The sequence below is a fragment of the Oreochromis niloticus genome, linkage group LG18 (genome assembly GCF_001858045.2).
Source record: "Oreochromis niloticus isolate F11D_XX linkage group LG18, O_niloticus_UMD_NMBU, whole genome shotgun sequence".
NCBI lineage: Eukaryota > Metazoa > Chordata > Actinopteri > Cichliformes > Cichlidae > Oreochromis > Oreochromis niloticus.
Window position 1 is genome coordinate 10,203,414 of NC_031982.2, and position 19,176 is coordinate 10,222,589.

At 42.4% G+C, this 19,176-nt stretch overlaps 3 protein-coding genes, 1 long non-coding RNA gene and 4 other non-coding genes across 8 annotated transcripts; 1 reads left to right on the forward strand and 7 right to left on the reverse strand.

Annotated features, from left to right (window-relative positions):
- Window positions 1-1,361: 1,361 nt before the first annotated feature.
- On the reverse strand, window positions 1,362-6,165 carry eif4a2 (eukaryotic translation initiation factor 4A2). Its single transcript, XM_003437803.4, has 11 exons — window positions 6,012-6,165; window positions 5,102-5,159; window positions 4,871-5,003; window positions 4,478-4,617; window positions 3,917-4,085; window positions 3,730-3,839; window positions 3,286-3,429; window positions 2,775-2,912; window positions 2,585-2,674; window positions 2,247-2,326; window positions 1,362-2,172 (listed from the first exon to the last, which is right to left on the reverse strand). The coding sequence occupies exons 1-11, from the start codon at window positions 6,038-6,040 to the stop codon at window positions 2,028-2,030; spliced, it is 1,236 nt and encodes a 411-aa protein (XP_003437851.1). The 5' UTR covers window positions 6,041-6,165; the 3' UTR covers window positions 1,362-2,027.
- On the reverse strand, window positions 3,037-3,220 carry LOC112843027 (small nucleolar RNA SNORA81). Its single transcript, XR_003215115.1, has one exon. It is a non-coding gene; the product is annotated as a small nucleolar RNA SNORA81 (small nucleolar RNA).
- Window positions 3,513-3,692, reverse strand: LOC112843029 (small nucleolar RNA SNORA81). The gene has a single exon (XR_003215117.1). It is a non-coding gene; the product is annotated as a small nucleolar RNA SNORA81 (small nucleolar RNA).
- On the reverse strand, window positions 4,192-4,266 carry LOC112843030 (small nucleolar RNA SNORD2). The gene has a single exon (XR_003215118.1). It is a non-coding gene; the product is annotated as a small nucleolar RNA SNORD2 (small nucleolar RNA).
- Window positions 4,749-4,823, reverse strand: LOC112843031 (small nucleolar RNA SNORD2). The gene has a single exon (XR_003215119.1). It is a non-coding gene; the product is annotated as a small nucleolar RNA SNORD2 (small nucleolar RNA).
- Window positions 6,166-7,625: 1,460 nt separating the features above from the next.
- setd9 (SET domain containing 9) lies at window positions 7,626-8,956 on the reverse strand. Its single transcript, XM_003438046.5, has one exon. It carries the CDS (start codon window positions 8,907-8,909, stop codon window positions 8,031-8,033), a length of 879 nt encoding a protein of 292 aa, XP_003438094.1. The 5' UTR covers window positions 8,910-8,956; the 3' UTR covers window positions 7,626-8,030.
- A 130-nt stretch (window positions 8,957-9,086) lies between these two features.
- On the forward strand, window positions 9,087-18,462 carry dcun1d1 (DCN1, defective in cullin neddylation 1, domain containing 1 (S. cerevisiae)). The gene is made up of 7 exons (XM_003437802.4): window positions 9,087-9,244; window positions 10,702-10,915; window positions 11,060-11,228; window positions 17,276-17,406; window positions 17,487-17,569; window positions 17,664-17,760; window positions 17,846-18,462. Exons 1-7 carry the CDS (start codon window positions 9,242-9,244, stop codon window positions 17,920-17,922), a joined length of 774 nt encoding a protein of 257 aa, XP_003437850.1. The 5' UTR covers window positions 9,087-9,241; the 3' UTR covers window positions 17,923-18,462.
- On the reverse strand, window positions 16,540-17,269 carry LOC112842961 (uncharacterized). Its single transcript, XR_003215050.1, has 2 exons — window positions 16,974-17,269; window positions 16,540-16,897 (listed from the first exon to the last, which is right to left on the reverse strand). It is a non-coding gene; the product is annotated as an uncharacterized LOC112842961 (long non-coding RNA).
- Window positions 18,463-19,176: the final 714 nt, after the last annotated feature.

Consider the following 19,176-nt stretch of genomic DNA (forward strand, 5'->3'; position numbering starts at 1 on the left):
AATGGGGAGAAGAAATGGAGTAATTTCCCAAAAAACCTATCAGCGTAATGCTATATGCAAAACGGACACATCCATGGCTTGGCTGGAATTGGACAAACGACATGAAGTAATGAAGACAAAGATGCTGTCGCAGCTCGTGTACATCTGTGTCCTCTGCTGCCTTAACTGGATTTTTAACCCCAGTCCTTTTTTTCCATGTCAGGTCACAGGTCTTATGAACAGTGCCACTTAGTGTTTATTTATAATAGTGCAGCTTTGAGATATCTTACATATTAGAGTGTGGGCAAATATAAACACTTAAAAACTAAATAACAATACAAGTTGTTACATATCCACTAATCGCATACAGTGGAAAATAAGATCACTTTGTCATGCATTTCTCAGGAGTTAAAAAAGAATCTGACCAAGATTTAAATGGAATGGTTTCCTTGTATTTGGGGTTCATTTCAACACTTTCAGGTTCTCAAACTGTGATACGTGTACCTCTGGTGGTACATGGGCTCCCTCTAGTGGTACACAGGAATGCTCCAAACATTTTTTAATTTTTATAATGTTGTGATCACTTGTCACATCCTGTTTGACAGTTAAAATAAATAAAATTCATATAAGAAATCAAATTGTCTTGTGTAAACAGGCGTATACTACTGTACTTTAATGTTGGTCATAAGGGTGGTACTTTAAGAGCCATATATTTTATGAGGTGGTACTTATTGTGAAAAGTTTGAGAACCACTGATCTAGAGCACATGTGTCAAACTCCAGTCCTTGAAGTCTAGTGTCCTGAAACTTTTCCATGTGTCCCTGATGCAACACACCTGAATAAAATTAGGTCATTAGCAAGACTCTACAACTCGACTGCATTCTGAGCCGCTTGAATTATGTTACAGCAGCTCGAGTGAATGGTGCAATAAAGGTGCTTTTCGATGTACAATTCTCCAAACACTTACATTTAAAATTACTTGAGTAGGGTTAGGGGTTGCCACCTCAGCATGCACTCTAGTTCTATAGTTTTGCTAATAACCTAACGTTATTCAGATGTGTTGCAGCAGGGATACGTGGAAAAGTTTCAGGACACTGGACCTCAAGGACTGGAGTTTGACCCCCCTGATCTAGAGTTTCACAGATCTTTCAATATGTTTACTAATTTTAAGTTTAAAATACTGGAGTACTGTGCTGCTAAAGTTGAGCTCATCTTGCTGCAGGAATACCACTAAGTGGAATTGTTACATAAGTTCTGTACTGCATACATATTGGTGTGAGTGCTTGCATCTCTTCATGTCTATGAATGTCAGTTGCAGCACTGAACCCTGTGTTCTAAAAATGTTATAACAATCACAGTATAAACCCACACACTAAAATAAGTTAACTTAGAGCAACTTTTAAGTTTATTAAGACATTCATACAATCCAGGAGGAGGAAATCTGAAAAGTAGTCAAGGAGGGGAACTGGCAATATACTCTGGGTAAAGGGTAAAACCACGTCAGCAAAATATAGCCAACCAGTGAGGAATTCTGATAGATATATATATAGCAAGTGGGATAAAAAATATATGGTACATTTAAATTAAACACATTCACAAAAGATAAACAAAAAGCAAGTAAATCCAACAGTATAACATGACAAAAGCCTCTATTAAGCAGGCCCACGATACATCGCACATATGTTAGCATAACATAATTTGCAGACTTTATACAGCACTTATACCTTTTAGTCCACAAGTAAGTTACTAAATGGTGGAGAACATCGAATACACGCATCTTAAGTGAACATTGAAAGAAATACCTGATAAGAACCTTAATGCTTACAGCCCCCATGGCTTTGTAGCTCCAACCAATCAACTGTCAAGGTCAGAATCTACAACTGTCCAAGAGGGACCACCAAAGAAGTCACCTCGCATTTAACACATACCAAAATTCTGATCGAAGGTTTAGCATTGAGAAGTTTTTTTTTTCCCCCTCGAATAATAAGCACAATGCAAGTGGACAATCGCTATCACTGCGTTTAAACAAAAAGAAAAAATCTCAGGGCTCAAATCAGGTCGGCCACATTCATAGGCATCTCCTCCACGGTTGTATTGTAAAATGTCTCGATGTCCCGAAGAATCCTCTTGTCCTCCTCAGTCACAAAGTTGATAGCAACTCCTTTTCTGCCAAAACGGCCACCGCGACCAATTCTGTGGAAGAAAGTTGGACCATGTTAGACTCAGAGGCAAAAAACGGCACATTCTTCCAAAGAAACTTTACTCACCTATGAATGTAGTTCTCACGGTTTGTGGGAAGGTCATAGTTAATGACCAGGGAAACCTGCTGTACATCAATTCCACGAGCCTGGTGTGGGGAGGGGAGAAAAGAGCATTCTCAATTCAAGTCCTTAACAGACAGACTGATGAAGACTCTGCATATTGTTAATGTTGCTCGTGAATAAGTAACAGATTCCTACATTAAAAGAACCCATTGTGGAGAACGAGCCCTAATCTCCCAAAAGTTTCGACTGCTTGGTCATTTCAGGACTTTTGCAGGATTAAAAACATTTTGGGTTGTAACGTCACAGATGATCATTTGACCATTCATACACCTCACACTTACCAGAAGATCAGTAGTGATCAATACTCTGCTTGAGCCAGACCTAAACTCCCTCATAATCACGTCACGCTCCTTCTGGTCCATGTCACCATGCTGCAGAAAAAAGAAAAAAAAAAAAAAGGATTAATACCGAAGAGCAAAACCATTTGCGTGCACCAACATAAGATTCGAGCAAGGAGAGGACATGTCGTACCAGAGCAGAGACGGTGAAGTCTCTAGCATGCATCTTTTCAGTCAACCAGTCGACTTTTCTCCTGGTGTTGAGGAAGATCACAGCCTGTGTGATGGTCAGAGTCTCATACAGATCACAGAGAGTGTCCAGCTTCCACTCCTGGAAACAAACATGAGATTATGAGACGTAAAACAATGCCAACTGAAAAACATCCACATGAAGTCACAGCAGAATCCTGTAGTTTAACATCTACTCCACTTCCATGTTAAATAAGGAGCAGCTATTGTGTAACACAGGATCTCGAGACAAAGGAAACTGGACATTAAGAAAGAGGTCCCTCCTAGCCTCATTTCCAATACCATGCCTTTGATCTCCTTCTCTGGTGTACCCATGCTTACACGGCCACATGAGCTAAACCTGTGAGGCTTGGCTCCTGCAGTTTTAGCAGGGTGCTTTAGAGAGAAGGGAAATTAAAACATTCACAGTGGTACAGGATTATCCTAAAACCGTAATGTGCAGAAATGTTACCAACCTCTCGCTCCACATTAATGTAGAACTGCTTGATACCCTCAAGGGTAAGCTCTTCTTTCTTCACCAAGATGCGAACAGGATCTCGCATGAACTTCTTAGTCACCTCCAACACATCTGCTGGCATGGTGGCTGAGAGCAGGACCACCTGAAGAAGCAGCATTACATGTTACACCACCACCTCCCAAAAATCTGCGTAAAATTTGGTACAGCGTATTAGAGGCCAATGCCAATTGTGGCACTTCACCTTGAGATTGCAGCCAACGAACATTAAGAAAGAGGTTCGACCACATCTCATTTTCAGTCAAGTGCACAATAATCTCCTTCCACGTAAAAATCTGCTAGCATCATTGCATGAAACAGAAAATCTGGATCACACAATTATAGCAGACCTCTGTTGATGCGGAAGGGCATCTTATTTGTTCTCTGGTGTGCGTCAGTCTCTTACTTGAATGTTTGTGCTCAGTTTCTGGAAGATCTCATAGATCTGATCCTTGAACCCGCGACTCAACATCTCATCGGCTTCATCCAGAACAAACATCTTGATCCATTTTGGAGCTGCAGAGAAATGTCATGTTTGTTAGCAAACATATCACCAACCCAAGCTTCCAGTAAGCAGGACCTGTAATACTTACACAGGTGTTTCCTGTTCAGCATGTCGTACACACGTCCGGGTGTGCCCACCACTATGTGAGGGGCCTCGGCCTGGAGCTTCTGTATTTCACTACGGAGATTGGTCCCTCCAATGCAGGCATGGCAGGTTGCCCCCATGTAGTCACCCAAAGCCAGAATTACCTTCTGGATCTAAGAGGGGGAGATGGGACAGAGGGAAAGAAGAACGTGTTTAAGATAATGTGGCACAGAGAACCAGGCAAGACTTGCAAACTCCAGACTGCAGAAAAACTGTTTAAAGTGATCAGTAGAGTAAAAGAAACTCTCCATTTCAAGAGTCAGTCCCGAAAGATGGTATGCCATCACATCACTCAGTTTTTCACAGAAAAATTCGAAAGCATTTCACCTTTCAGACCAATGTAGCCACGGACAGAGACTACATTAGCTGAAGATACTCGTCAAATCTTTTGGAATTTGAACAAATCTTTAAAAGATTGTACCTTATGATCTGAATTAGTGTCCTCAGTACGCTGCTTAGGTCTGAGGTACTGCTGAGGTTTATGGTGACCTCAGGAACAGCATACCTGCTGAGCCAGCTCTCTAGTGGGAGCCAAAACCAGAGCCTGAGTCTCCTTCTGCTCAATATCCAACTGCTGCAAGATAGAGATGGCAAATGTGGCTGTCTTGCCAGTTCCAGACTGGGCTTGAGCAATGACATCATAGCCTGACAGTAAGGGGAAAAAATTATTTTAAGTCCATATATTTGTTTCTCAAAACAGAAACATGCAGACAGGCTAAACAACAAAAGTCATCCTTTGCAAGATTTAACTCATCAAGTAACCATTTCACAGTATTGAGTGATCAGCATGAAACAAAGTTATCCCCATGTCTTGGGTAAGTCCCGAAAGATGGTAGACCATCATTTCACTCAAACATCTACAATCCTATTCTGAGTTTAAAAAGAAAGGTATCTGTACCTTTGATGCAAGGGATGATGGCCCTCTGTTGAATGGCAGATGGTTTTTCAAAACCATATGCGTATATGCCCCTGAGAAGAGTCTCCTTCAGGTTCATATCGTCAAAGTTGTCCGTAATCTCATTCCAGTTGCTCTGAATTGGGGAAAACAGCACATGGATGAGTTAGTACTTTACTGATCAATTTACAGCCAAAAATATAGCGCCAGTTTATATTTCGCCTTAGTACTTACCTCGATGACACCATCAGGCTCCATTCCATCTGGCCCCCCATGGTCTCTATCTCTTGAGCTGTTGAAAATGAGACACTTCAATTTTCACATAAAATGTGCCCTTAAAAATTAAACTGAACGCATGCTACAGCGATAGTTTCTTCGAGGCGTCACTTAATATGAAGGTATGCTGCCCACTCATCTCCAACAATAAGACCGCCTATTTCGCGCTCACGGTGAGAAACTAAAACACAGAAATTACGTTAGATATGTAGTGAGATAGTCAATCGTAGTCTGGGTAACGCCCCGGGGATGTAGTTTCACAGTCTGGAGGTTCACTGAGCGCACGTGTCAAATTGCACGAGCCGGGCTCAACTGCAAGTCCTTAATAAAATGGCCGCTTACGTAACCTGTAAAGGTTTGAGGCTGGCTCCTCACACCCACTGTGGTCCTCGAGATTAAAATTACATCTGTACACGCTGGATGTACCTCAACATGGAGCTCTGCTTCGCTCACCATTAGCCAATATGTCGGCCAGTTGGGCCTGTACTGCCAACGGTGCCTTCTACTGAGGCCTACATACAGCCTGGTCCGACGGCTCTCAATTTGGGTAATCCCCAGCTACGACCGTAAAAATGAGTTTTACTTATCACTACAAAGTCCCGGCGTGCTTTACGTTAGACATGGCCAAATATTAAACATTTAAACCAGAATGCTTTTAACAGCAGTTTGGAACTACGGTGTGTAACGGAGCGGCTAGCGTCACATAGCTAACAGTTAGCAACAGATCACCTCAACAGCGGTTAGGGCCTAGTTAACTACTTAATAACTAAGTTTGTATAACACCAACTGCAAACTACTTTCGCAAGGTTAAGCGCAGATAACTATCCAGTGTCGTTTTGAAAAAACACGACCAAATGTCTCCTGTTACCTGTTGTAATCAGCAGAATCGCTAGACATGATCCGTTCCCAACTTCAGCATGCGAGTGGAAAGATCGCTGCTCGAGAATACAACTGCATTTATGGAGCCGGACTATTTTCACCGACAAACTCAGTACCCAGTTTGACTGATAATAAAGTATTAGTTGACTGACTTAATGTTTGAATCACCTTTTATTTAACACAGTACTTGTTGTGTTCAAATGTGTCTTTAGATAAACAATAAAACATTAAAATTGTTCCAGACTATATTCCTCGGCGGAAGGATATTGCAGTAATAGTGGGTGCTCGGGCTCACTACCGTGTCTCTAATAGGTCAAAACTCGCTCTGAAAAGGTTGTGCAACATTTTTGGAGAGAAGGTTTGCGTAAGGCCCATGCAGGCGGGGTTCAAGAAATAAAATGAAGTGTAATACCACATAGAGCTAACCGAGGCTTTGCTGTCCCAGTGTGATTATTAAACAACTTTTAATTGGCATAGAGACAAAAAGGGACAATGCTGCAGTTTCTGTGTCTTTGACACACTGTTCCATACTGATCAGTTTTGTGTAGAGTTAAAGACTTGTGAAAAAGCATATTGGAGAATAGCGACAGCAAAGATGGTTGTACTTATTTGGGGGTAAAAGTTAACAAACCTTAATTTAAAAAAAAATCAGATTTGACTGGAGATTCCATACATGCAATTTTTATCTCCTGGTGACCTTTGAGATGAAAGTTAAGTTAGATAATGCTTAAGTTAGTATCCACTGAGTCAGAGTGGTGAGATTTGCTTCTCAGGACTTTGATAAAGTACCCAGTTTAGCTGAGCTAACACAACGCATTTCTCCCTGTGTCATCTCTCTACTTTACCAGTTTCACCTTCTTGGAGAAGTTCCTGATTTACTTGGAAGACTTTGGACTCTACTCTGGTTTAGACCAGAGCAGAGTTAACTAGATTATTATGAGATTATTATTATACATATTCAGAAGATTATTCTCTAAGTATGAGAGAAGCATCACAATAATAATCAATTATGAAGCACACTCATGTGACTGGATATAATATCCCTGTTTACTTTAAAAAACAAATCTAGATTCTGTATATTTAAGCCTTCCCCTACAGCAAAGCTGTTTTAATGGGCAGCTTTTCTCTGATCTCAGGTAGTCGTGTTTGTATTGATACAAAAAAGAAAGAGCATATTTCTCCCATATTAGCTTTGGCTACCTGTTAAATGTAGACTCACACTTAATATCCCTCTCCTCACATACAAGATATTGAATAATCAGGTCCAATCTTATCTTAAAGACCTCATATCACCCTAACAGAGCACTTTGCTCTCAGTCTTGTGGTTCCTAGAATATTTAAAAGTAGAATAGGAGGCAGAGCCTTCAGCTTTCAGCCCCCCTCTTCTGTGATTGTTGGGATTTTCTCTCTATGACTGTAGAGTTTTAACCTTACTGTTTTTGGGATTTAGCACTATGTAAATAAAACTGAATTGAAATTGGATTGCACAAGTAGTTCTGTTATCTCTATGCTCTATTTCAGTGCATTTCAATAGGAAATATTTTAATTATTTAAACTCCATGGACAGTTAACAGTTAAAGCTTTCAGCTAAAACATTTGAGCAACTCTATGGACCATCCAGCAGTATCAGCGCACCACTCTTAAACATGACCTTGTGATGATTTTTGCCTCGGCCAATAAGAGGGACACTTCATTCTTTCTTTTCTGCTATAACTACAAAAACCATGAGTAAGTAGGCTACCATAATTCATATACTTAATATCAAATGAAATTACTGTCTTAACAACCATGAAAAGGTTGTGGTACACACATCAAATAAGATTACAAATACTTTATTCATCCACAGTTGCTCAGTTAAAACAGCCAACAACACAATACATCGTACAACAAAAAAAAGCTTTGCCTTTTTTCCAAAGGGAGCGGTTTGATTTTTCCTTTTTTTTTTCCTTTAATTAAATAAAGTGGAGATATGTTTGAATGTCACCAATGCAGGCTTTCGGAAACTATATTAATGCACAATGGTGTAGTAGTTAGAGAAGAGTTCCTCCCCTGCTGAAATGTCCCTGAGAGACACTAGCACAACACACCGCAGACGCCTCTGTGTACCCTGGCTGTAGTTGACGTTAGGGAGATACTGGTGGAGCTCAATGGGAAACTTGTCTGGCACGTCGTACTCCTGGTAGCACACGTTGGCAGGCCTCTCGTCAGAGCAGTTGTTCACATACTGACCCACAGCCAGGGGGTTTTGGGGAGTGTCTGTCAGCCAGCTTGTGTCGCTGGTCAAGAAAGGACCTATTCTGTCTCTTCCACTGCACGACTTGAACACCATCCTAGAGATGCCTTTGTCATTTCCATCAACCAGGATGCCATCAATGCATCTGAATACAAAGGGGTTTCTGATAGACTGAAGGAGAATGGGCTCATAGGGTTGGTAAACAGTGCCGGGATACATTGCAACTGTTGCTCCTTTGGGTACAAATCCCTTGGTGACAAAGACTCCGCTTCCTGCGAATGGTAAAGTGCTAGGTTTCCGCTCAATGCAGAATCCCAGTGTCTGTAACATGGCATCCTGTCCGCACACCGGATCTCCTCCAACCTGCTCTGCTTCACTTGTTAGCTGCGGCATAAACGGAGTCTGGAACTGCCTCTGATGAAACCCATGACTCCTGAACAGGGCTCTGAAGAGCGTCAGCAGGCTCCGCGAAACCTCCTCATCGGGGACTAGCTTGTCTTTCGAGCGCTCAGTCACATTCCGCAGTGTTTTCTCATTTTTAGACAGGTTGAAGACTACCCAAGGCACAAACCTGTGTCGGTAGGACTTCCATTTGTTCTGAAATCTTCGCAGAACAACTGTAAACATCCAGAGACTTGTTTGTATGTCGGACATTGAAGAACGAGGTTCTTTGGATGAATCGTCGAGTCGTTTCCGATAGCTTGTTTCAAAATAAAAAAAAACACTTGTTGCTATTTCAAAACGTAGAGCGAACTTTAAATTTGTTTTGCTTACATTTCTTTAGATATGTGTTGTATGTTTGATAAGGAACAAAAGAAATCGATAATTAACAATTTGGGAAGTTGTATAGGTTATATGCTATAAATTGTATGCTCTTATTTTGAAGAGCTGTGATTCCACCGGAAAAACTTTTTACGCGACTTGTAAAAACTTTACGGGCAGTAAGCCAGCTGGATGGGAGGAAGAGTAGCCCGGCAGTGACAAACATGGTACGAAATTACTCTTTTTTTTTTATTCTTGTTTGAAGTGGCAAATATAACATGTAGCCATTCGCATAAACGTATAAAAACACATCTCTTCGGATTCATATCATAGTCTTAAAACTGCTTTTAATACCTTAAATTCGCCTGAAATAATGAAAACAAACAGCCCCCTCTCCTTTAGCGTTAGCTAAGTAGCTCACAGTGGGGCTAACCAACAAGCACAGTGAGCTAACTACGATTGCTATCATTTAAACACACAAAATGACACAACTTTTAGATCGTTATCGTGTGGAATGCGTAACTTTATCAGTAGTACTGATATTAAGACTAAGAAACCGCCAGTCAGTACTCTGGAAGTCGGTGACTCCAATCAGCATAGCATGTCGCTGCTAGTTCCCTCTTACTGTGATTTAGATGTGTTTCGCCAGAGTTCACTGTAGCTAACAGCTAGCCTTCCCTTTGTGGTTATTGAAGAGCGGCACGATTATTTCGTTCAGTACTGAGATAACGATTATTTATCATTTTTTCAATTACAGAATTGTTTTTATTGCAGTGCCACATACAGACACCGCCTTCATATCTTCGCGTGGACACAACTTTTGTATCAAAATAAATTAGGTCCTCCTTAGTCACCTGAATTTAGTGCGCCTCAGAGAAAGAACAAAAACGCTGTACCAAAACTTAACACAAAGTTAAATCAGCAGTGCACTTCTTTTACATTTGCATTGTGCTACATCCCTGTTAATTCAACTTTATAAATTAATCTTTGCAGAGACATCAGGTCTTTATTCACCTGGCCTATTTGCATTGCCTATAAGCAAAATATAAAGTTTCTCACTCCATTCAGTGTACCTGCATGATGGATGTGAATAAAACTCCTCAGATGTGAGATCTTATCTCTAGCAGCATTGCCACTTTAGGAAAGTAATTGCTCGAGGAGATAACAAATCTTTTGTTTGTCCTGTATGTTTACCCTTTATTACTCACTATGTTTAGTGGACACACATATTTGGCCAAATAGAATCTTGATTGGCTGTTGATGTCAGCGTGTCTTTGTGAGCTGCATGGATGTGCAGACTATATAGGCTCACTAGGCTCAAAGGTAAGAGTTATAATTGAGACACACAGACATGCGGTCAGGTGCGGATTTAGTGAGCATTTGATTTGCTTGCTTGTTGGTGGAGCACACATTTCAGTTATTGCACAGTCACATTCATTTAATTGTGGGAGGCTAAAATTGTGATTGAGATTAAAATGTGATTAATTGAGCAGCCCTAGGTTATTGTGTGAAAATTCAGATGGTACGTCTTGCAGTGTTATTGTAATCTCCCATTCTGTGCAAGTCGCACAGGGAATTAATACGCAAAAAGTTTACTCCATATTGTTGTTGCTGCCTCATATCTCCAGCTATTTGTGTATTGTGTGATATTTGAGTATGTGCCCTGTGTGTTGTGTCTGTGCAGAACAAGCTGAAGTCCTCGCAGAAGGATAAAGTTCGCCAGTTCATGATTTTTACACAATCCAGTGAGAAGACTGCAGTGACCTGCCTGGCACAGAATGACTGGAAGCTAGATGTTGCCACAGATAAGTTTTTCCAAAGTCCAGAGCTCTACATTTCAAATCTAAAGGGGGCCTTAGACAAGAAGAAGCTTGAGCAGCTGTACAACAGATACAGAGGTATAAAAAAAAGCACCGCTATAATGTTTCCATTGGTTAGAAATTGTATACACAGCACAGGATTATATTACACATTACAATATTAACGAACTGAAATTAATACTCTGAAAGGTTAATCAGTTAATTAATTTTTCTTGTTCTTAGATCCTCATGACGACAACAAAATAGGCATCGATGGGATCCAGCAATTCTGTGACGACTTGGGTTTGGACCCTGCCAGTATAAGCGTCCTCCTCATCGCCTGGAAGTTCAGGGCAGCAACGCAGTGCGAGTTCTCGAAACAGGAGTTCATGGAAGGCATGACAGAACAGGGGTGAGAAAAACATTTTCAGATGGTAAAAGAAGAGGGGGCAAACTGTGTTCCTATGTGTTCTGTAAAGGAGGCAACAGTCATTGAAACACTGGCGTAACTTTAAGTCAGATTGATAGGGTGGATTGTTGTGCAAATGCACGTATTCATTTAAAAATGCTTATTTTGTGATTTTATTTGGATTGGTTTCTTTAGTAATGGTTTTTGTAATTTAATGTAGTTTCTGTAAAGATACAGTCATATTTCCCAAATTGTTTGAGCACAGTAAATGTAAATAAAAACAGAATTTAGATTGGCAAAGCTTTTAAATGCTGTATTTCCTAAAAAAATAGGAAAAAGACATCACACTAGAGGTTGAGTAGTAACAAATTTAATTTTTTTTTTTTTTTTTTAAATATCAAATTTGATATCAGCATCACATATCAAAAATTTTGGCACAAAGGCATAATTCCCACTGTGTTGCATCGCCTCTTTTTATGTCACCGTTAGTGCTCTTCAGCTCTTGCCTCATGCTAATGCAGTACGTGCTGAATGTCGGTTGACATTCTTAAAGTGTTTATTCTCAATGATCCCAACTAAACCGCCGCAAGATTGGTTCAGATCTCTAGATTCATATATGTCCAAATTCCTTTGGAAAAATAAGCCCCCACGTATAAGCTTAAAAACACTACAAAAGACCAAGGATAAAGGAGGATTAGAACTACCTAACTTTCAGCACTACTTCTTAGCCAACAGGCTTCAGTTTATCTCAGGATGGCTAAAACATACCCTCTTAGATGAACCTTGGCTAGATGTAGAACAAGCACTTTGCAATAATCTAGAGATTTCAGATCTACCATTTATCAGCTCAAACATCCAACGACATGAATGCTTCAAAAGCATCAACATCAGCTCTTCTCTGACAGCATGGTGGGAGTTTCTGAAATTGACAGAGTCTTCATTAATCCCATGCAAATGTACACCTATCTGGAACAACCCTGACATATTACAAAACAATAATATGATAAACTTTTCAGATTGGAGTGGTAAAGGAATCAAATATTTAGAACATATACTAGAAGGAACAGAATTTATTTCATTTGACAGACTAGTTACACAATATGGGATCAACAAGAAAAGATTTTTAGAATATCAACAAATTAAATCCATAGTAAAAAAGAAATTTAAACCGGGTCAAGTTGAACTACAAACACCACCAAGTGTGGTTCAATTTCTTACTCTTAAAACCCCCAAATTATTATCCAAAATATACAGAATGCTTTCTAAAACAGATGAATCAATATCACTTCCTATTGCAAAATGAGAAGCGGATTTATCAGTTAACTTAGACCAAAACTTCTGGTCTCAGATTTGCTTAAAAACCTTTCATCTAATTAGAAATCCCAGTCTTCAATTAATTCAATACAAAATACTACATAGAGTGCACTATACAGGTCATCGGATGTTCAAGATGGGCTTTACGTCTACCAACAACTGCTCACACTGCCAAACCAATTCACCGGACAATTATATCCACGCTCTTTGGTTCTGTCCACCAGTTCAGAAGTTTTGGCGCGAGATATGTGAAGACTTATCGAAGTGTCTGAAATGTAACATTCCAACTTCCCCTTTAGTGTGTTTGTTGGGCAGCTTAGATAATGTCACTTCAGAAAAGAATATAGCCCATATGGTTTCCACTTGCCCCTCCCTTCCTTCCCTCCCCATCTCCAGCTGCCTCCCTCTTCCCGCTCCACCACAATCACCCACACATGCAGGGCCTTGGGGTAGGGGTGTGTCACCAGGGTGCAGGGTGCATATGGTTTTCACTGCCAAGAAAACAGTCCTCATGAACTGGAAAAATAAAAATAATCTTAATTCTAACCAATATAGAAATTATCTATTAGATTACATTAGTCTTGATACAGCCTCTGCCACCACATCAGATCAATTGCTCTGGGCTCCTTTGATCAGCTCCATCACCTAGTGGGGGTGGGGGGGTCATAGTTTGGTCCCACCTTCACTGTTGTGATTGGTGTGGGGGTAGGGACAGGCTTAGGGCGTCGGGGGGTTAGCATCTTCCTTGGGGGGCTCAACCCGGGGTAGCGGTCATGGCCAATTAAGGGCTCTTAGGTGACGGTTTCCTTGTGGCTGCGTGCAGCGGGGCTAGGGGAGGGTCTGTGCTGACGGATGTGGGTTACTGACCTGGTAGCCTGGTTGCCCCTGGGTGGATCTGGGACGGGTGTGAGGTTCTGGGGGCGCTCCGTCTCTGGGCTGGGGCCCTGGCCGGGCCTCGGGGCTTGGGTCCTGGTTGGTGTGTTGCCGGGGTTGTGGGTGGGAGGGTGGGTGTATGGGGCCCAGCCCTGGCGCAGGGTGCCGCCAGTGCATCGAGCCACCTGGGGGGCTCTTCAACTGGTGGGGGAGGCTGTCACATCTTGCAGGAGCTTTCCTCTCTTCAGGAACTCTCTCTGCAGGAGGGGGAGATACAGGAGAGGTGGAGGAAGATCTCAGCCTGGGCGTCTATTGTCTTGTGTAGTCTGGAAGATGAGTGGATGATGGGGTGGGTGCAGTTTTTTCTGTGGTGGGGTCGGGTGGGCTGTCCCGGGCTCTGTGGGGCCGGGCGGCGCTGCTGCACTGGGCCCCGGTCCGGATGGGCCTGGGCCCCCTTTCCCTGGCGGGTTGCAGAGTATGGGGTGCCTACTGGGGTCAGGGGGAAGGGAGGGGTCACTTGCCCCTCCCTTCCTTCCCTCCCCATCTCCAGCTGCCTCCCTCTTCCCGCTCCACCACAATCACCCACACATGCAGGGCCTTGGGGTAGGGGTGTGTCACCAGGGTGCAGGGGAGGCATCCCCCCCCTCTGTCCCCTTCTGGCTGCCTGTGCCTCAATTTTATCTCACAACTTAGACATTCACATTACTCACACTCTCATTACACATACATATAGGATCTTGGGGGTGGGCACGCTACACGGACTCCAAATTACCATCAGGGTGTACACCTCACCCCTGGCGTCGTTGCCCACCTCTAAATTTTAAATACACGTAGACATTGAGGGCTAGCAGGAGGGGCTATGCGCTTACCTGCTGCTCTCTGGCAGGTAGCTCCATGCCCTCCTGGGTTTTAAATGCACCTTAGAACACACATGCATCAACACTACATATGAGCAGGTGGAGGGAGGTTTGGAGTCTTCTCACACCCCCGTTCTCTGCGGCCTGCTGGAGCGGGGGGGCTAGGAGGAGGAGTTGGCCGTCCGACTGGGGTCTGGAATGTGGGGCCTCCCTGCTGCTGCGGAGTCGGGGCGGTCTGCTTCTCCCCACCGCAGGGAAAAGGGTAACACCACCTGGGTCTGGGTGCAGTTTCCCCCTCCAGGGGCAAGGGTACCTAGACCCGGTTCTTAGAGTACGCTTGGGCAGAGTGATTGTGTGTACAGTGTCTCTTTATGTCTGTCTCCACGTTGGTTGAGTGTTGAATAATTGCATATGAGAGCATGAGGGTGGGAATGGATGTTTGTATCTGTGTGTGCGCCTGTATGTCTGTGTCTATATGTCAGGTTGGGTATCAGACGCCACCTCTCTGGGGACATCTCAGGCCCTCCAAGGTTTGGAGGCCTATCTCCCCCACCACTTTCCCTGCCGGTGGCGGACGCCCTCAGACATCGGTGCGTTGGTGGTTCTTTGTGTCCGGGGATGGGCGTCCAGGTACACACCGGCTCACTCCTTGGTGGCTGCTTATCGGAGCCTGGGGCTCGCTCGGGCCACTTCAGGGGTGGGGTGCCCTCGGCCTCTCGGCCTGGGGCTCGGTCACTCTGGCACAGCTGGCTGCCAGCGGAGCTCACGGGCACGACACTGCAACCCCCCCTGGCTTCTGCTCCACGGCTGCTGAGTGACCCCTCATCTGGGACTCTCCTCAGCTCTTTCTGGGATAGTGGCGCGGCTGCCCCTCTGTTGGTCTTCCTTGGTCTCTTGTGTTCTGGGGGCCTCTGGATGTCTGGAGTTTTGATCTCCTCCATACCTGCTTCATGCCCTGGAGGACGGTGCTGTGGCCCTCCACACCCTCTAACAGATCATTACATGAAGGAACCTTTTAAAAACAAGCGCGTCCATGCTCACAGGTGTACACACGGGTGATCACACACACAAACTACACCCTTTTTGGCTCCTACCTCAAAGCACACTGTGCGCTGTCGATCTTACGTGCTGCACAATAATGTTTAATATTTAGTATTTACTGTTATATTCCCATATATCATCGTGATGTTGTTTATTCTATTGCTCTCGTTTTCTTCTGCTTGTTTTCTTTTTTCTTTCTCAACAGGTGATCCAGGTGATTGATATATGTATTTTTTGTCTGCTTATTCTGTTGTTTTTTTGCCCTTTATCCCCGTCCCTCTTCTCCGCTGTTTTTCTTTCCGTCTTTCTTTCTCCCCTTTCTTTCCCCCAGTCAAGTCTGTCCTGTATTTAGCAAGTGAAAATAAAATAAACAATAAAAGGTGAATCAAATAGACCATTACGGCAAGGCTGGGATGGTCCATTTGGTAAAGTAAATCCGTTGGGCATCTTTCTTCGCCTTTAGACAATAATTCTGATGGCAAAAGAGCCAAACGGGACAGGCCAAAAAAAAAAAGAAAAAAAAAAGAAAAGACATTCTTAAAGTGAAAAAAAAAAAATCCCTTTTCTGTAAAAGTTGTCATCTGAACATAGTATAAAAATGGTTGTGGTTTTCCGGTCTGAAAAACCTGCATTCTTTTTAATGGCCTCTAGGAGGCAATAGAGGTGGTTACAAGAGAAGTTCTGGTCCCATGTGGGAAAACGGCTTTCCACTTGGACTTCTGGAAACAGGTTTCTGCTAAGCTTATGGGCTTAGCATTTAGCATTTCAGGTCATACTGAATAAAGCATTGAGTCATTTTTGCTAATTTTGGTCGATTTTAGTGTCAGAATGGACGATTGTCCAGGATGTGTCTATTGGACACAACAACTTGTAAAAAATGGTAAATGGCCTGTATTTATATAGCGCTTTTCTACTCCCTAAGGACCCCAAAGCGCTTTACATATCCAGTCATTCACCCATTCATACACTGGTGATGGAAAGCTACGTTGTAGCCACAGCCACCCTGGGGCGCACTGACAGAGGCGAGGCTGCCGGACACTGGCGCCACCGGGCCCTCTGACCATCACCAGTAGGCAACGGGTGAAGTGTCTTGCCCAAGGACACAACGACCAAGACTGTCCGAGCCGGGGCTCGAACCTGCAACCTTCCGATTACAAGGCGAACTCCCAACTCTTGAGCCACGATCGCCCCTTGTGCTTGATAATTCTTAGCCACGTCTTTATACAATGTCCGTACATCTGAATGGGCCGCAAATGTTGCTCCAAAACCTTTACGTAGCGTTAAGCATTAACGGTGCCTTCACAGATGTGCAAGTTATCCCTGCCGCATCCTCTAATGTGGCTCATGGGAGCCTTTTGCACACAATCATGTTAGTTATTAACCCAGTTAGTGGGGAGCTGTTCCACCAGGTGGTGTTTTGGGGGTTGCAAAAATTTTCCAGCTTTGTTCTTCTGGTCTGACCCATTTTTCTTTTTTTATTATTTTTTTAATGTATTCCTAAAAATAAACAAATAAATAAATATAAATTAGCATGTTGTTCAAAATTAATAAGAAATATCAGTCTTTATCTGATCTGATCCGATCCTCCTTATATTACGAGGCCAATCCCAAAAGTAAGGTCTCCTTTTTGTATTTCCTATGTATTTCGAAAACAATAGGAGACCTTACTTTTGGGATTGCCCTCGTACATCAGTTACATGTGGGGCTGAAACGATTCTGATGATTATTATATTTGGCTTTTATTTACATTTTACACACTGCCCCAACTTTTCTGGAAACGGTGACACCAAAGTAAAGTTCTGTGATAATTTCCATTTTTATGCTATAAAATCACTGACAACTGTAAAGGCTTCAGGGTCTGCTTGGACTTTGTCAGATATAAACCAGTTGCTACATTTTGCATGAGCTGAATTTTTAGCCACTGGACAGCAACAGTGTTTTGTTTTGTTTTTTATCCTTCTGCAGGTGTGACAGCATAGAGAAGCTAAAAGCTCAGCTGCCTAAGATAGAGCAAGAATTAAAGGACTCAAGGAAATTTAAGGACTTCTACCAGTTTACATTTAATTTTGCAAAGAATCCTGGCCAGAAAGGTTTGGGTAAGAATCCTTTTAATGCTCATCGGCTGTTTTGTTTTCTTGGTTGAATTTCTTTTGATTGAATACTGGTTTTCTTACAGATTTAGAAATGGCAATTGCATATTGGAATTTAGTTCTCCCGGGAAGATTCAAGTTCCTGGACCTGTGGAACAAATTTTTAGTTGTAAGTTTATAATAACTAAATCATAACAAGGCTATGCTAAGTACGCAGGTATCATCGTTTCTCGTAAATAAACTTTGCTCCTCGTCCTTTGCAGGAACACCACAAAAGATCGATTCCTAAGGACACTTGGAATCTCTTACTAGACTTCAGCACGATGATCACAGACGACATGTCGAATTACGACGAGGAAGGTTTGTAGATTTCTCGTTGGCAGTCATGTCTTGAAACGTGTTATTCAAAGTCAAAATCGCTGAATCTGTGTTGCTTCTTCAATAGGAGCGTGGCCCGTCCTTATTGACGATTTTGTGGAGTTTGCGCGACCACACATCGGAACCAAAAGCACTGCAGTTTAAGGTCCGCTCTCACTGAAGTAACAGCCATGAGAGGTTTCTACAAAATCAGTGACTGGAGGACTGTGGAGTCACACTGAGCTGGGAACTATGTTGCCTTTTCAACCCTCAGGACTGAAATATTTTACACAGCAGAGACTTTATATATATTATGTGTATGTACAAAAGGCATATCCGTTTGTTAGTTAACACGTGATAGTTTGAAACTTTTATCTAAAGTATTGGGCTTTTGTGTGCGCTCAAGCCAACTAGAGAGGAGTCTCCATTTGAACCCACGTGGGTCCCTGATGTGGTTGCACTCCGATACAGGTAGATATACACACTTGAACTGTAATGTAAACACAAGGGTTTGCAAAGAAGATGTTGTTCTTTAAATACTGAATTTTAATACTAGTGTGCATTTCCTGATTTTTGTTTTATGATACGTTTGTGTTACAAGTCAGTATCAAACATTGATTGTAATTTTTTAAATCATAATGCTGTTTGTTTAAACACAAATACATAAGGATAAAATAAATGTTTCAGTTTGGTCTCTTTAAAGTTGCCAAGCCTTTGTGCGTTTATACTTAGAAAGTGAAAATGAGTCATTGAAAGTCAGTCTCTGTTTGTTTCATTGCCAATTATCCTCATTAACCTTTAGAAATGTCTTAATTTTTTGTGACACAAATCCAACAAGGTGCTGGAAACATTCCTCGAAGATCTTCATCAGGATTGACATGATGGCATGACGAAGATTTGTTGGCTTCATGATGAGAATCTCCTGTTCCGCCACATTCCACTGGACTGAGTTGAGGTCATTTGAGTGAACTCATTGTGGTGTTCATGAAACCAGTTTGAGTCCAGGGAATCTTTCTCATTGAATTGTAGCCAAATTTTCCTGTTATTGGCTGACGAGAGGCACCTGGTGTGATCTAATGCTGCTGTAGTTCATGTAGTTTAAAGCTAGATGTATTGTATGTTCAGAGTTGCTCTTCTGTACACCTTTGTTGTAACAATGGGTTATTTGAGTGATTGTTGCTTTTCTATCAGCTGAAAACAATCTGGCCATTGTCCCATGACCTCTGACTTAAACGAGGCAGAGAACTGCTGCTCACTGGATATTTTCTCAGTAGATCAGCAGTTTCTGTAATACTCGGACCAGCCTGTCTGGCACCAACAGCCATGTCGCATTGAGAGTCACTTTAGTCCCCATTTTGATGCTTAGTTTGAACTTCAGTAGGCTGTCTTGACCATGTCTACATGATAAAATGCATTGAG

Coding starts and splice junctions, on each gene's coding strand:
- eif4a2 (XM_003437803.4), bottom strand. CDS start 6,040: ATGTCTAGCGATTCTGCTGATTACAACAG. Junction 2,327..2,584: donor TGATCACTACTGATCTTCTG/GTAAGTGTGAGG, acceptor TCCCCACACCAG/GCTCGTGGAATTGATGTACA. Junction 2,173..2,246: donor CGTGAGAACTACATTCATAG/GTGAGTAAAGTT, acceptor TTTCTTCCACAG/AATTGGTCGCGGTGGCCGTT.
- dcun1d1 (XM_003437802.4), top strand. Junction 10,916..11,059: donor GCTGTACAACAGATACAGAG/GTATAAAAAAAA, acceptor TCTTGTTCTTAG/ATCCTCATGACGACAACAAA. Junction 17,570..17,663: donor TGTGGAACAAATTTTTAGTT/GTAAGTTTATAA, acceptor CGTCCTTTGCAG/GAACACCACAAAAGATCGAT.
- setd9 (XM_003438046.5), bottom strand. CDS start 8,909: ATGTCCGACATACAAACAAGTCTCTGGATGTTTACAGTTGTTCTGCGA.